The sequence below is a fragment of the Electrona antarctica genome (genome assembly GCF_951216825.1).
Source record: "Electrona antarctica genome assembly, chromosome: 19".
Classification (NCBI taxonomy): domain Eukaryota; kingdom Metazoa; phylum Chordata; class Actinopteri; order Myctophiformes; family Myctophidae; genus Electrona; species Electrona antarctica.
The window spans coordinates 31276781-31290986 of record NC_136800.1 but is presented as its reverse complement, the minus strand read 5'-3'; the positions used below and the strand labels follow the sequence as shown (position 1 = coordinate 31290986).

The following is a 14206-nucleotide window of genomic DNA, read 5'->3' as shown; positions in this document are numbered from 1 at the left end:
ACAGTGCGTCGGGTCCGAGGCGCGATGTCAGCTTGTACGCCGGCTATTCTCGGTCCCGGAGTGTGGCTAGGGAGAGGGAGGTGCGGAGGAGAGACATGGAGAGATGGAGAGAGAGAGAGAAGACATGGGGAGAGAGAGAGAGAGAGAAGACATGGGGAGAGAGAGAGAGAGAAGACATGGGGAGAGAGAGAGATAGGAGACATGGGGAGAGAGAGAGAGAGAGAGAGAAGACATGGGGAGAGAGAGAGAGAGAGAGAGAGAGAAGACATGGGGAGAGAGAGAGAGAGAGAAGACATGGGGAGAGAGAGAGATAAAAGACATGGGGAGAGAGAGAGAGAGAGAGAGAGAGAGAGAGAGGTGTGGAGAGGAGGCAGTGAGGGGTGTAATTGCTGAAGAGAACTCAGGCGTGGAGAGCATTGTTGGCAGCCTACTGTAGCTCTCTCTCCCTCTCTCTCCCTATCCATCAGCTTACTATGCTCATTCACTCCCTCTTTCTCTCGATATCCCACCTCTACCTCCCTTCTCTTTTCATCCCCCTCTCTCTCCATCCTTCTCCCTCCCTCTCTCTCTCTCTCTCTCTGTCTGTCTCTTTCTACAGCATCTGGCTGAGGCTCCATGTGGATAAACCATGAATATCAAACACCTGTGGGACAGAAGGGAGCTCAGGGCACAGAGACTGCCATCGCATGGGCCGCGTGGTAAGGTGTGTGTGTGTGTGTGTGTGTGTGTGCACGTGCGTGCGTGTATGCCTGCAGGTACAGTATATAAATCGTTGCTGTCGGACAGAAACCTTGTATCTCCATATTTCAAATTCCGAAATTAATGACCTACTTCGTCATGCTATAAACTAGTGTCACACAAAAGTTGCACAAAATAGCCAATTTACAAGCTCACAACGCACCGTTGTGAGCTTGTAGATCGGCTATTGATTTTTTTAAAGTGGTTACCGGTATATCCCTCTGTGGGTTTTATGTATCCAATGAAATGTATTCGGACATACTGTACGAGTTTTCCACATGACAACGACATGTGTACATACATGGTCTGCAATCGCGTGCACAAACACAAATTGAACCCCGAGACACATGACGTAGGCTACATGCACCGTGCACACACACACACACACACACAACGTAGGCTACATGCACTGTGCACACACAACGTAGGCTACATGCACTGTGCACACACACACAACGTAGGCTACATGCACTGTGCACATGCACGCATGCAGCTTTACATGAACATTCAGCAGAGAAAACCTGTGCAAATCTTCCACGGATTAACTCCCTCCTACTCTCGCTCTCCATCCTCACAGTTAGGGTCTGTGTGCTCTGTCTTTTTACAACTGGCCAATTACACCAACAGATGCTCCCAATCACTTAGATACTGTGGTCTGAGACAGACTGTGGGAGAGGCTTCATGTGTGTTCGGCACATACACACGCACACATTTGTGCAGTGCAGGTGGAGGGAAGCAGATTCAACGGCTCAAAGTGTGCGTGCGTACTGTATGTATGTGTACACACACACACACACACACACACACACACACACACACACACACACACACACACACACACACACACACACACACACACACACACACACACACACACACACACACACACACACACACACACACACACACACACACACACACACACACACACACACACACACACACACACACACAGTATGCTCTGTGTGACAGTGTCTGTGCAGTGAATGTTTATTCCATTTTCAACTGTTGCTTTGGCAATGGAAACGTATGTTTTCTCATGCCAATAAAGCCCCTTTGAATTGAATTGAGTGCCCACTGCCCACTGTCCGTGTGTGCAGGGTCGAGTGTACCTGCAGTATACGTATACACATGTCTGTAATGTATGCGTGTGCACGAACACACACACACACACACACACACACACACAGGTGGCAGCTTGAAACATCCCTTTAATTAAGCCAAAGAGCCTGTTCCCCGCTACAGTGGCCCCCGCTGATTGACTTGTATGTGTCAGCGGCCTCCCAGTGCCTGGCTTCACCACAGGCCACCCGACCGCTACAGAAATAGCAGTGCGCCTGCTGGCACAAAGGTGCAGCAATTAATCACCCCGGCTAGGCTATCATTGCTATGCTAATGATGCGCTGCTATTTTGCAACATGACTAATGCTTTTGCTCTTATTCCATGCTAATCACGCCGGGGCGCTATTACGCAACGGATAGCGACGCGTAGGTGTTTTGGCATTGTTATGCAAAGTTACACAGATAATGGGTGTGTTGCGCTATGCTAATGCAATTGCTATGCTGTGTATGATGTCCTGAAAATGTTATGTTGCACTGTATGCTAATGCCGTGGCCCCACCGGGTCAGACGATTAACGATGTTAGGTTACACTTCACTAATACAATAAGGCACAGCGTATCAAGGCAGTGACAATGTCAGGTTACGCTATGCTAACGCGCTCCGTCATGCTACCCAACAAAAGCTACATCATCGTGCGCCATTAATAACAGAACAGCATTTCATCAGATCACGGGGAACGTGAGTGGAAAAGGAAACAGCGCGTGTGATAGATAGTATCTTGTCAACGCATCGCTGCAGCGTTAGTGCTGCACGCTGATGGCTTTTCAATATAGCGTTTGCGGTAATTTTCCATGAAGCTGTGTGACTAATGGCATAAACAATGGAACAGAATGTTCATGTTATGGGTCCATTATGGAACCATCAGGCAGGGGGATGTAAAGACGGATGCCTTTTGATCAACACTCTATTGTGCAGCGCAGGTGGAGGGAAGCAGATTCAACGGCTCAAAGTGTGTGTGCGTGCGCCGTGCGTGTATGCTTGAGAGAGATATAGAGAGTGAGAGAGAGATTGAGAGAGAGCCTGCATGGGTAATAAAGTGACAAACAATTAAAAAAAAACATTGGAAGAAGAGAGATAGTGCGAGAGAGAGAGGGAGGGGGAGAGAAAAGCGATGTGCTTGTTTCCACAGGTCATTGGTCAGACGATGCATCGCTCAATTGACCACCCAAACGGTCAGCATTTTGCCTTTACTGCATTTTCCCCTTTCCCTCATGCAAGCCAATAACGTTATGCAGCAATCAGCTCAATCATCCAATGGGGCTCTCTGGCCACAAACAGGCCGTCTTCTGATTGGATGCGAAATTAAGTGGTCAAAGTTTACAGTTAAAGATATTGCGCAGCTCCCAACAGCATGCTCATAATTGTTTGATAAAGTGCAGCCTGCCGACGTTGCGCTCCGAGGGGCGTCTAACCGGAAACCAAGTAATGGAGGGAAGTTGAACCGTGTGGAGTTCTCTTCCTTCCAGCCTGTTGCATTATTTACTCCTCCACTGGAAACCAACCAAGTCATTGAGAGAAATGGAGCTGTCGGAATTTTCCATCAAGGTCGTTTCCGGAACTTGCAGACTGCACAATGCTTCTCCCCCTAAAGCCAGTGCAGCAGCTCCATATTATGTTTGTGTCTCACATTTTTACCCCTTAAGATGCTGGCCGAAAGCCTTGAAAATGTCATTTTCCCACTTGTACACGATGTGAATATTGTCTTGAATGTCCTCCTAGTCTGACTTTTGCTACTAAAAAACCCTCTGAAACCCCTCTTTGTTTGGGCTGTCTTCATCACCCAGACTGTACAAAGTGGGTCATTACTCATGTGACACTGCGGTTGTCTCAGACCCTAAAGGCTGCTCCATATTTGCTGAGTCATACCTTAGCACCAGGCCAACAGGCATCAAACCTGCTACATAAGAACAGTGTAAACAAACAGACACAGTACAGACAAGGTGACACCTCTGCCACTGTAGGCTTTTATGCACTTGTATGAAAGACAGGCGATATATGCACGATGTGATAATACTAGTCTACTACCAGTAAGACGCCCTGAGGGCGAGAAGTGACCTCGCTTAATGGGCGAGGTCGTGTGCACGCATCCGCCTGGGTGACGGCAGACTGCTGGCCGAGCGCTGGTGCTTTGGCATGGGGGGTCAGATCAACATATGGAATGAATTCTGTACTGGCCATTTGGAGCGTGTCTTGAGTGTACAGGGTTTGATGAGGACAGATCAACATATCTCTGCTGTCGGGAAGAACCCACCTAACTCCAAAATGTTTTTTTTTTCATTTTTTCAGGAAATGAAGAAACCTTATATTTTTAAAACAAAGCAATACTGCATCATCAAAGTTAGTGTTGTGACAGATTATATATTGTCAATTAGTTCCATGAAACGGGGAGAGGTGGTGGAGTGGTTTAGCAGTTTGAGGGTCAAATGGAGTTCAATATTTTCCAAACAACACACAGACGTAAAGGGTGTTCAATAGCACTGATTTATGCAAAACAAAAATCAAAAACCTCAAGAAAGGAGTTAGGTAGTCCCGACAGCAACGCTATGGAATGTCAGAACAGGAAGGACAGGAAGGACGGGTGGGGAGGATCAATATATGGAATGTCAGAACAGGTCAGCTCCATATATGGAGATCTAAGGGTTTGAGGTCATATATGGAGATGGCCATTTATGATGATGGCCATTTATGGTGGCGTGACGTGTCACGAGGCGTGATGTCAGGAGGCGTGATGTCACGAGGCATGACCATATATGGAGGCGTGATGTCACGAGGCATGACCATATATGGAGGTGTGATGTCACAAGGCCTGACCATATATGGAGGCGTGATGTCACGAGGCCTGACCATAAATGGAGGCGTGATGTCACGAGGCGTGACCATATATGGAGGTGTGATGTCACAAGGCCTGACCATTATATGGAGGTGTGATGTCACGAGGCCTAACCATATATGGAGGCGTGTTGTCACAAGGCATGACCATATATGGAGGTGTGTTGTCACGAGGCCTGACCATATATGGAGGCGTGATGTCACAAGGCCTGACCATATAATAGGCGTGGGGTGACTAACTAACTAACGGACGGGAGATGCAGGTTTTCATAGTAAATGTGACCTACGGTCGCAACTACTACTACTATACCACTAATAATAATAGTTTAGTTGTTTTGGGATATTCGTTATTGTACATTTGCACATAGGTGAAATGTGACCATTTAACCCATCCTAACTATTAGGAGCAGGGAGGAGGTGCCATGAATAGGGTGCCCGGGGAACAGCATCTTGCTCAGGGACACTTCAGCACCTAGACTGGCTGGCATGGGGGCCAAACCGGCAACCTTCTGATTACCAAACAAACAGCCTCTATATAATACAGCTCTACAGCTGCCCTGAGTTGACTTTTAAACATTGTGTTTGTCACTGAACCCCCAAACGTGCTGAGTGGTGGTGTAACACCAGTTGCAACAGACCTAGTTGCGACGGCGTGTGTGTGCAAATCTGCTTCATTACCATTGTCACATTTAATCGCCTCAATGTCCTGTCTTCCTCCACTGCACTGTCTAGCAGAAAAATAAATGTTGATTTGCCAATTTCAACTCGGAGCGATTTTCCTCCCCCATGAGTTTCTTTCATTGCACTTCTCATGAGAAAAGTTACCAAAGTGCTGTGAAGCGCGGGGAACGAGAAAGTGATGCGAACGAAGCCATCAGCGGTAATGAAGAGAGAAACGTCGCACTGCTGTTCTCCATTAAGGCCCATGAATCCATACTTCAACACAGTCCCATTCCAACATTCTAACCACGTTCAACCTGGCGTCCCCATTTTGGGCATGTCATTATAGTCAGACAAATAGTGAAAACTATTCTTCCACACAGACGCTGTTCGTCGTACAAGGATGTATAGAGGGCTCAAGTGGTTCACTGACAGGCATTGACAGCCTCAGCTCTGTGTCCATACATATTGTACATATAACATACTGGAAGGACTTCAACAGCCACAGAGCCAATTTCACCCGTGCAATAGCCTTGTCAATGCTGGGTACCGAAACCGTAACAAGTTGATCGAATATGCTGCGTTTCGGAGTGATTCGTTCCTGGAATCCCTCTGTGTGTGTGGCTGTTTACCCATACTGCATGGAGAACCATGAACTCTTTCAAGTCAGGCATACAAACAGTGCACAAGCACACAGTACCCACTGTGCGTAGGGCAACACACCAAGGAGGGCACCAAAATGTGCCAAGCCGATCCTCATAATAATTTTCTCAATTAATAACGAGCGCCCGTGCGTGTGTCCTCGAGTTGCATGCGTGCCCGTGTGGATCTGCTCAGAGCTGAAACGACACCTCCTCCCTGCCCGGTCTGGCAGTGAGTTTAACTGTTATTTAGCACCAACATTAGGACAAGCACAAACATATCATGCGTAGGGCTACCAAAATGTGGTTGCCCTACGCAGCAACCATTTAATGGTTTTATATTTATAATGGTATTATATACTAATATGTTTTTAATTGCACTTCTCATAAGAAAGTTACCACGTCCATTTTCTGTACATTGACTGTACTTGCAATCAAAGTGATTCTGCAAAGACGCTCGTTCTCCGCCTCCATCTAAATGAAAATCCTCAACAACTGTATACTCTTCTGTATATTGCTGTTGCTGCTGCTGTTGTTGTTACTGCTGTTGTTGTTACTGCTGTTGTCGGCTGCCGAGGAGTTCGTTTAGAATGAGGCGTATAGATAAGATCTGAAAAGCATTGAAGCCATTATGGAGGGTTGATATGTCGGGAAAGGAGCGTAGAAATACATTCATTTGAAGAGGGGAGGGGACTCCAGGGACGCAGGAAAGATCACAGGGGAGAGAGAGAGAGAGAGAGAGAGAGAGAGATTAAGAGAGAGTGCTGCCAATGGAAAGATAGACAGTGAAAAACAGGCGGGAGAGAGAGGCAAAGAAAGAGAGTGGGGAACTGAGTTGGAAAACACAATCAAGACTGAGAGGTGAGGATGGAGAGATGGATACTCAACGAATAGTGTATATCTCCTCTGCCTACTCTAAAAGATTAGAGCAGAGAGAGAGGGGGGGTGGGAGACTGAAGGAAAGAGACACACACCAAAGAGTATGTATCTCTCTCTGCCTCTAAAAGATTAGAAGCTGAGAAAGAGAGAGTTAAATTAAGTTTTACTGTGTGAGAAAAAGAATGCATCAGCAAGGCGGGTTTCCTGTCAAGGGGGAGCATTCATCTTATTCTCAAAAAAACAATTAGGCCGACAATTCACCAAAAGTTGTGGGGTGGCGTTGGTCTTTCTGGGCATCAGCACTGTACCAGTAATGCACTGTACCAGTAATGCACTGTACCAGTAATGCACTGTACCAGTAATGCACTGTACCAGTGAATGCAGTTCCATGTGGATTTCAAGTGCAGAACTTTGATGAACTTCCCACCGTTTTGTTTTCTCACTCACTTGCTCTTATTTCAACTCACTTGAATTCCTAATGCTTTACTGACATTAATGTGATATACACATACCGTAAAAGTATTACTTTTCAGGAAAAAATAACTTGTTTCAATGGATACAATGTTGTATAGTTGTATTAAGTCACAAGCACTTGTTAATACTTTTCATTGGTTAAATATTTATAAAACCCACAGACGGACATAACCACTTTCAACCTGGTGTCTCTATTTTGGGCATGCCATTCATTATAGGAAAGAATGTTCAAGCAATCTTCACTATGTCACTTCACTGCTTTTGTGTGATACTGTCAAACGATGTAGTATGAAATACTGTAGGCCTGGAGGTTCATTTATATAAAAACATTATAATGGCCTGGGCCGTGGCTCAGCGGTCCAGGCACCTTGGCCGGTAGCCCAAGTCTGGTAGTGTGCCGCGGGTTCGACTCCCGATCCCGACGGCCTTTACTGCATGTCACTCCCCCATCTCTCTCCCCCATCCCATTCCTGTCAGCCTACTGTCTGTCCCTCTATAAAAAAATATAAAATAAAGGCGAAAGCCGCAAAAAAACCCCCATTTAAAAACGTTATAATAATAATATTCCTTTCCTTGATGCTTGTTGACGATGTCATGCTTGGTGCTATTTAGTCATCGACTTGGCACTGTGCATTACCGTCATGCTGTAGGAATGTAACATTATTATTCAGTTCCGTTGCATTGCATGACACACTGGATTTGAGCGCCAGCTAAATGTCTCATTCTTACAAACAAAGCCGTTAACCCAACAGCAATTAGCCAACTGTCAGTTGGCATCTCTTACCTCAGGAGGGGTATATTTAGTGTGTATTGCCTGTCCCTCTGTGTGTGTGTGTGTGTGTGTGTGTGTGTGTGTGTGTGTGTGTGTGTGTGTGTGTGTGTGTGTGCGCGCGCGCGCGCGTGCGCCCGCCGTCATGTGTATCGTCAGTCTATTGTTTGAGTGTGTATATATATACAGTGTGCCGGTGAGATATGCCAGCTGTGGTCGGCGTGCTAAATCTCAGGTCGTTCTCCTCGCCGCCTGCTGAAGCTGGGACAGGACGGATTGTCCGCACAGCTGCCAGGTACGGCCGCCAGTCAAATTAACTGGCCAATTACGCTTCTAACGCGCCGCGGATAACGGATAACGGAACCAATTACCCATAGTTGGCCAGATGCGACGCAAAGTTTTAAAATACACGCGTGCGTGCTCGTGCAAAGAAGACTCTGTTTTAAACACCGGCCCTCGGTCGTTTGGAATTACGAGGAGAGTTAGTTATGTAAATGGGACGTTATGCAGATGGAAATGGTCTTTTAATATCCGTAGTAAAGAGGAATGTGCTTTCAACAGGTGTTTAGGGGGCAGTGTGTGACTATATGTGGTGGATGGGAGAGGAGAGGAGGCAGTGTGTGACTGTATGTGGTGGATGGGAGAGGAGAGGAGGCAGTGTGTGACTATATGTGGTGGATGGGAGAGGAGAGGAGGCAGTGTGTGACTATATGTGGTGGATGGGAGAGGAGAGGAGGCAGTGTGTGACTGTGTGGTGGATGGGAGAGGAGAGGAGGCAGTGTGTGACTGTGTGGTGGATGGGAGAGGAGAGGAGGCAGTGTGTGACTGTGTGGTGGATGGGAGAGGAGAGGAGGCAGTGTGTGACTGTGTGGTGGATGGGAGAGGAGAGGAGGCAGTGTGTGACTGTGTGGTGGATGGGAGAGGAGAGGAGGCAGTGTGTGACTGTGTGGTGGATGGGAGAGGAGAGGAGGCAGTGTGTGACTGTGTGGTGGATGGGAGAGGAGAGGAGGCAGTGTGTGACTGTGTGGTGGATGGGAGAGGAGAGGAGGCAGCGTGTGACTGTGTGGTGGATAGGAGAGGAGAGGAGGCAGTGTGTGACTGTGTGGTGGATGGGAGAGGAGCGCTCTTCAAGGCGACGATCTCTGACACTCTCACCGAGACACCATTACTGCACTTCAGTGATGGACAAAGTACTCAACCCCCAGTACTTGAGGCAAAAGTATAGATAGTCCTGGTCAAAATATACTCCACAGATTTGTACTTGAGTTAAGAGTACTGGAATAAATATATATAAACATAATGCTTTAATGCAATGCTTTAACAAATACAAATTACAACATGCATTTTTTTATCAAAGCATTGCTGTGTTGAAATTTTGACATTTTCCAAAGAATCATTCCGAAATAAAACACACACAGCTTCTATTTTCACTATTTGAATTGGGGCTTAAGTGGTGCATTCATAATACTACGTTTCCCCTACATAGAAAAGTAGCTGTCAAACGTACAGTACAATATGTGCTGTATCAAAGAAATACAAATACTCAAGTACAGTACTCAAGTAAATGTACATGGTTTACTGTCCACGCCTGCTGATAACACTCTCACTAAAGACGCCATTACTGCAGGTAATGCTTTAGCGTAGCCGCTAATATCTCTCACATGACTGTATTCTGTATGACACTCAGATTAATGATGTTCATTTGTGATCAGCACACACACACGTGCACACGCACACACGTTCATGGAGTGTGTATTATATTGTACTGTATATTGCAGAGTGTGTATTAAAATGCACTGTACTGTGTATTACAAGTGGCCCTGTATTGCAGATGGAGTCATAAATAAGAACCAGTAAAGATGTCTGGACACTATAGCTTCTACACAGACAAAATGTGACCATGAAATGTATAGTGGCGAGTCCATTATCTTGGGATCAACCCACATGACCCTCACGCACACACGTGCACACAAACACACGCACGCACACACGTGTCATAATAAAACATAGCGTATTTCAGCATACATCAGGTACTAAATTATACATCGAGACAGATGCAGGGGAGGGGCTGCAGGCTAGAGGGCTCTTCTAGCTTCTAGCATGGAGAGCTAACGCGGTAGCTTCTAGCACGCAAACAAAACATGGTATAACGCTTTACATTTAGCCATTCATTACACAATGAGCAGGCTGGGCGGGGTCAGCTGGTTGGATAGCAAGCCGTTACATATCATTATCAATGTATATTCTTACCAAATCTCTGGAGGACTGCGTCTGGGGCTCAGCATTCTGGAAGAGACAAGGAAACAGAAGAATAAAGAACAAAAAGAATCAGTCAAAAGCACAGCACTCTTGAAGACAGTAGGACTGTGCATTTTAATGCACAGTCCTACTGTACCACATAGACTGTGCATTACAATGCATGTGGTACAGTATAGTGTGGGGTTGAGTAATGGAATCGATGGATGGATCGAAGGTTGTGAGTAATGGACGCACAGTTGAAAAACCATATGTGATGAAGAACATGTTCTGATGACAAATCTACTTAAGTCTCTGCTCTGCCTCAGATGACACCGTGAACTAACACCACATCAAAATGGTATTATGATGAGATAATGGTTCAGATTCCCCTGTCGCTGGAGGTCAAATGTGCCACAGTCTGATCTATGGTCATAGCCCTAATGTACAGTTGGGTGCCACCGATATTGTCCCTTATCATTTGACCCATTTAGGCCTGACCTCAAAACTTTTAAAAATCCTTCTAAATCCTGAAAAAATCCTTCTAAATGTTCACGATTTTTCAAAAATAGCAGACCTACAAGCTCGTAGCGCGCCACTCGGTGGCGCGCTATGAGCTTGTAGATCTGCTATTTTTCAATAGCTAAATTATAACATAATGTTTAAAACACCAAAAGGGGTTCCCGCCCAAAATGGGTTAACTGTCCTTTTGCGTAGATCACGCAAACCTCAGCAAAAAGAAAAGGACAATATCGATGGCCTCCAACTGTAGTTGCATTAGGACTATGGGACTCTCCATTAGCTCTGGTCCATAGCCCTAATGTCGTTGCATTAGGACTATGGGACTCTCCATTAGGTCTGGTCCATAGCCCTAATGTAGTTGCATTAGGACTATGGGACTCTCCATTAACGTGATCTATGGTCATAGCCCTAATGTCGTTGCATTAGGACTATGGGACTCTCCATTAGGTCTGGTCCATATCCCTAATGTAGTTGCATTAGGACTATGGGACTCTCCATTAACGTGTAGTTGCATTAGGACTATGGGACTCTCCATTAACGTGTAGTTGCATTAGGACTATGGGACTCTCCATTAACGTCATAGCCCTAATGTCGTTGCATTAGGACTATGGGACTCTCCATTAACGTCATAGCCCTAATGTCGTTGCATTAGGACTATGGGACTCTCCATTAGCTCTGGTCCATAGCCCTAATGTCGTTGCATTAGGACTATGGGACTCTCCATTAGCTCTGGTCCATAGCCCTAATGTCGTTGCATTAGGACTATGGGACTCTCCATTAGCTCTGGTCCATAGCCCTAATGTCGTTGCATTAGGACTATGGGACTCTCCATTAGCTCTGGTCCATAGCCCTAATGTCGTTGCATTAGGACTATGGGACTCTCCATTAACGTGATCTATGGTCATAGCCCTAATGTCGTTGCATTAGGACTATGGGACTCTCCATTAACGTGATCTATGGTCATAGCCCTAATGTCGTTGCATTAGGACTATGGGACTCTCCATTAACGTGATCTATGGTCATAGCCCTAATGTCGTTGCATTAGGACTATGGGACTCTCCATTAACGTGATCTATGGTCATAGCCCTAATGTCGTTGCATTAGGACTATGGGACTCTCCATTAACGTCATAGCCCTAATGTCGTTGCATTAGGACTATGGGACTCTCCATTAGCTCTGGTCCATAGCCCTAATGTCGTTGCATTAGGACTATGGGACTCTCCATTAGCTCTGGTCCATAGCCCTAATGTCGTTGCATTAGGACTATGGGACTCTCCATTAGCTCTGGTCCATAGCCCTAATGTCGTTGCATTAGGACTATGGGACTCTCCATTAGCTCTGGTCCATAGCCCTAATGTCGTTGCATTAGGACTATGGGACTCTCCATTAACGTGATCTATGGTCATAGCCCTAATGTCGTTGCATTAGGACTATGGGACTCTCCATTAACGTGATCTATGGTCATAGCCCTAATGTCGTTGCATTAGGACTATGGGACTCTCCATTAACGTGATCTATGGTCATAGCCCTAATGTCGTTGCATTAGGACTATGGGACTCTCCATTAACGTGATCTATGGTCATAGCCCTAATGTCGTTGCATTAGGACTATGGGACTCTCCATTAACGTGCCGCTGCATGACATGCAGCACAGCCTCTCGACTTCTGCAAAAATACAAACAACGATTTCTCTACTCACCAATACAAAGACGTTTTTTTACTTTCCCCCGGTGGACGTACTGTGAGCCCCCCACCACACGTATAAAATGCACTTTTTGGCAAGAAAATTAAATTCTTTCACCGGAAGGAACAATCTAGTCAATGGGATTTTCTCTTGGCAATATCTGTAGAGGGCGCAGTGGAGTAACTAAAGGTATTTTTCTTTCTACACTGCATTCTACATCTAGTGCATGCACTTGTCACTGTGTTCATGAATATGTTCTGTAAATAAACAAATAAAGTAAAAGTACATTACATCGTAACATGTTAAATTGTAGGACAGCATTAAAATGAATGTAACTCTAAGAGTGTACAAATGGATAATTTGTTTTAAGCACTTAAACCTGCTATACTTGTTAAACGTGACAGGGGTAAGCTTTGTACTTGGTACTCTTTTTTTCCCCAATCTACACCAGGTACACAAAGTTTCTACACCACAAATTGCTGATCTACAAGCTCACATTTGCTTTATGAAATGCAGCGCAGACCTGCACAACCATCTCCAACGAAGACTAAATTATCTTAAAGGTTTAATGACATTAATTAATTTATTTATTTATTTTTATTTCAGGTTTTATGACCACAATTACACCCACACAACCTGAACTTTGAACATTCAGTGGATTTTATGTGGTCTGGTGTTTTCTCTGTGTGTTCTGAGGCCTTTTGAGCTGCAATGAAAACAGGCAAACAGGCTGGCAAATTCCTATGTCATATATGGCGATTTGTGGACTCTTACTTCACAGTCCACAGGCAAATCAGAGCACTTGTTTGAGCCAGAAAATTCCAGACCACAGAAAATCTACTGAATGTTATTAAAGTTGAGGTTTTTTGGGGTGCAATTGAGCTCAGAAACCATAAAAAAAAAAAAAAATTACAAAAACCTTTTTTTTTAATGTCACGATCCCTTTAAAGTTTCCAACTGGAGGTGGCAGAATTGAGGATGCTACGATTCTCAATTGACAAGGATCAGAAAGGACTCCATTAGAGGATCAGCCCAGGTTAGAAGGTTTGGGGATACAACAAGAGAGAGGCAAGGTTTTACATGTGAATCCTCGTCCCTCATTGAGGTGTACATTTGTGAGAAGGATGCTGAAGAGGAGGTTTATATGGATGTGGTGAGAGAACACATGCAGGTGGATGGAGTCACAGAGGAAGACACAGAAAACACAACCAGATGGAAACTGGTGATCCGCTGTGGCGACCACGATGGGAATTAGCCGGGGGAAAAAAGAATAAGACATTCAGTAGCAAAGTCCCCTGAGTCCCATTTAAACCTGTCCCCCATCTTTAACGCTGGCAGAACAACTAAATCCTACAGCCTAACTACCATCTAGGCAGTGTCAGCGCCAATGAAAGCAACACTCTAATCTAAAGATGAGTATTGATCAGTCTTCCCCCTTGTCTGATTTCGCCCTGCGGAAAGAGAGGCCAGCCAATGGCCTGGGCCGTTTAGCTCGGCCGTGATAATTGTCACCAATCAGCTGTTTGATGGACTGGGCACGCCAGCAAATGGCTGCAGGTTCAACTAATGGCCTCCCCAGTGACCGTTGGGGGGGGTTCATTTTGCAGAAGAGGGGAGGAGAAATTAACGCCAGTCCAGTGCCATAATTCTTGGT

At 45.5% G+C, this 14206-nt stretch overlaps 1 protein-coding gene across 5 annotated transcripts in view; it reads right to left on the bottom strand.

Moving 5' to 3' along the window:
- Positions 1-14206, bottom strand: part of LOC306943325 (partitioning defective 3 homolog) — a 276695-nt gene that overhangs the window by 118510 nt on the left and 143979 nt on the right. For all 5 annotated transcript variants that reach the window (XM_079529577.1, XM_079529579.1, XM_079529578.1 and 2 more), the window contains one exon: positions 10363-10398. In XM_079529577.1, coding sequence (XP_079385703.1) covers positions 10363-10398 — 36 coding nt within the window. The remainder of the gene's footprint in view (positions 1-10362; positions 10399-14206) is intronic.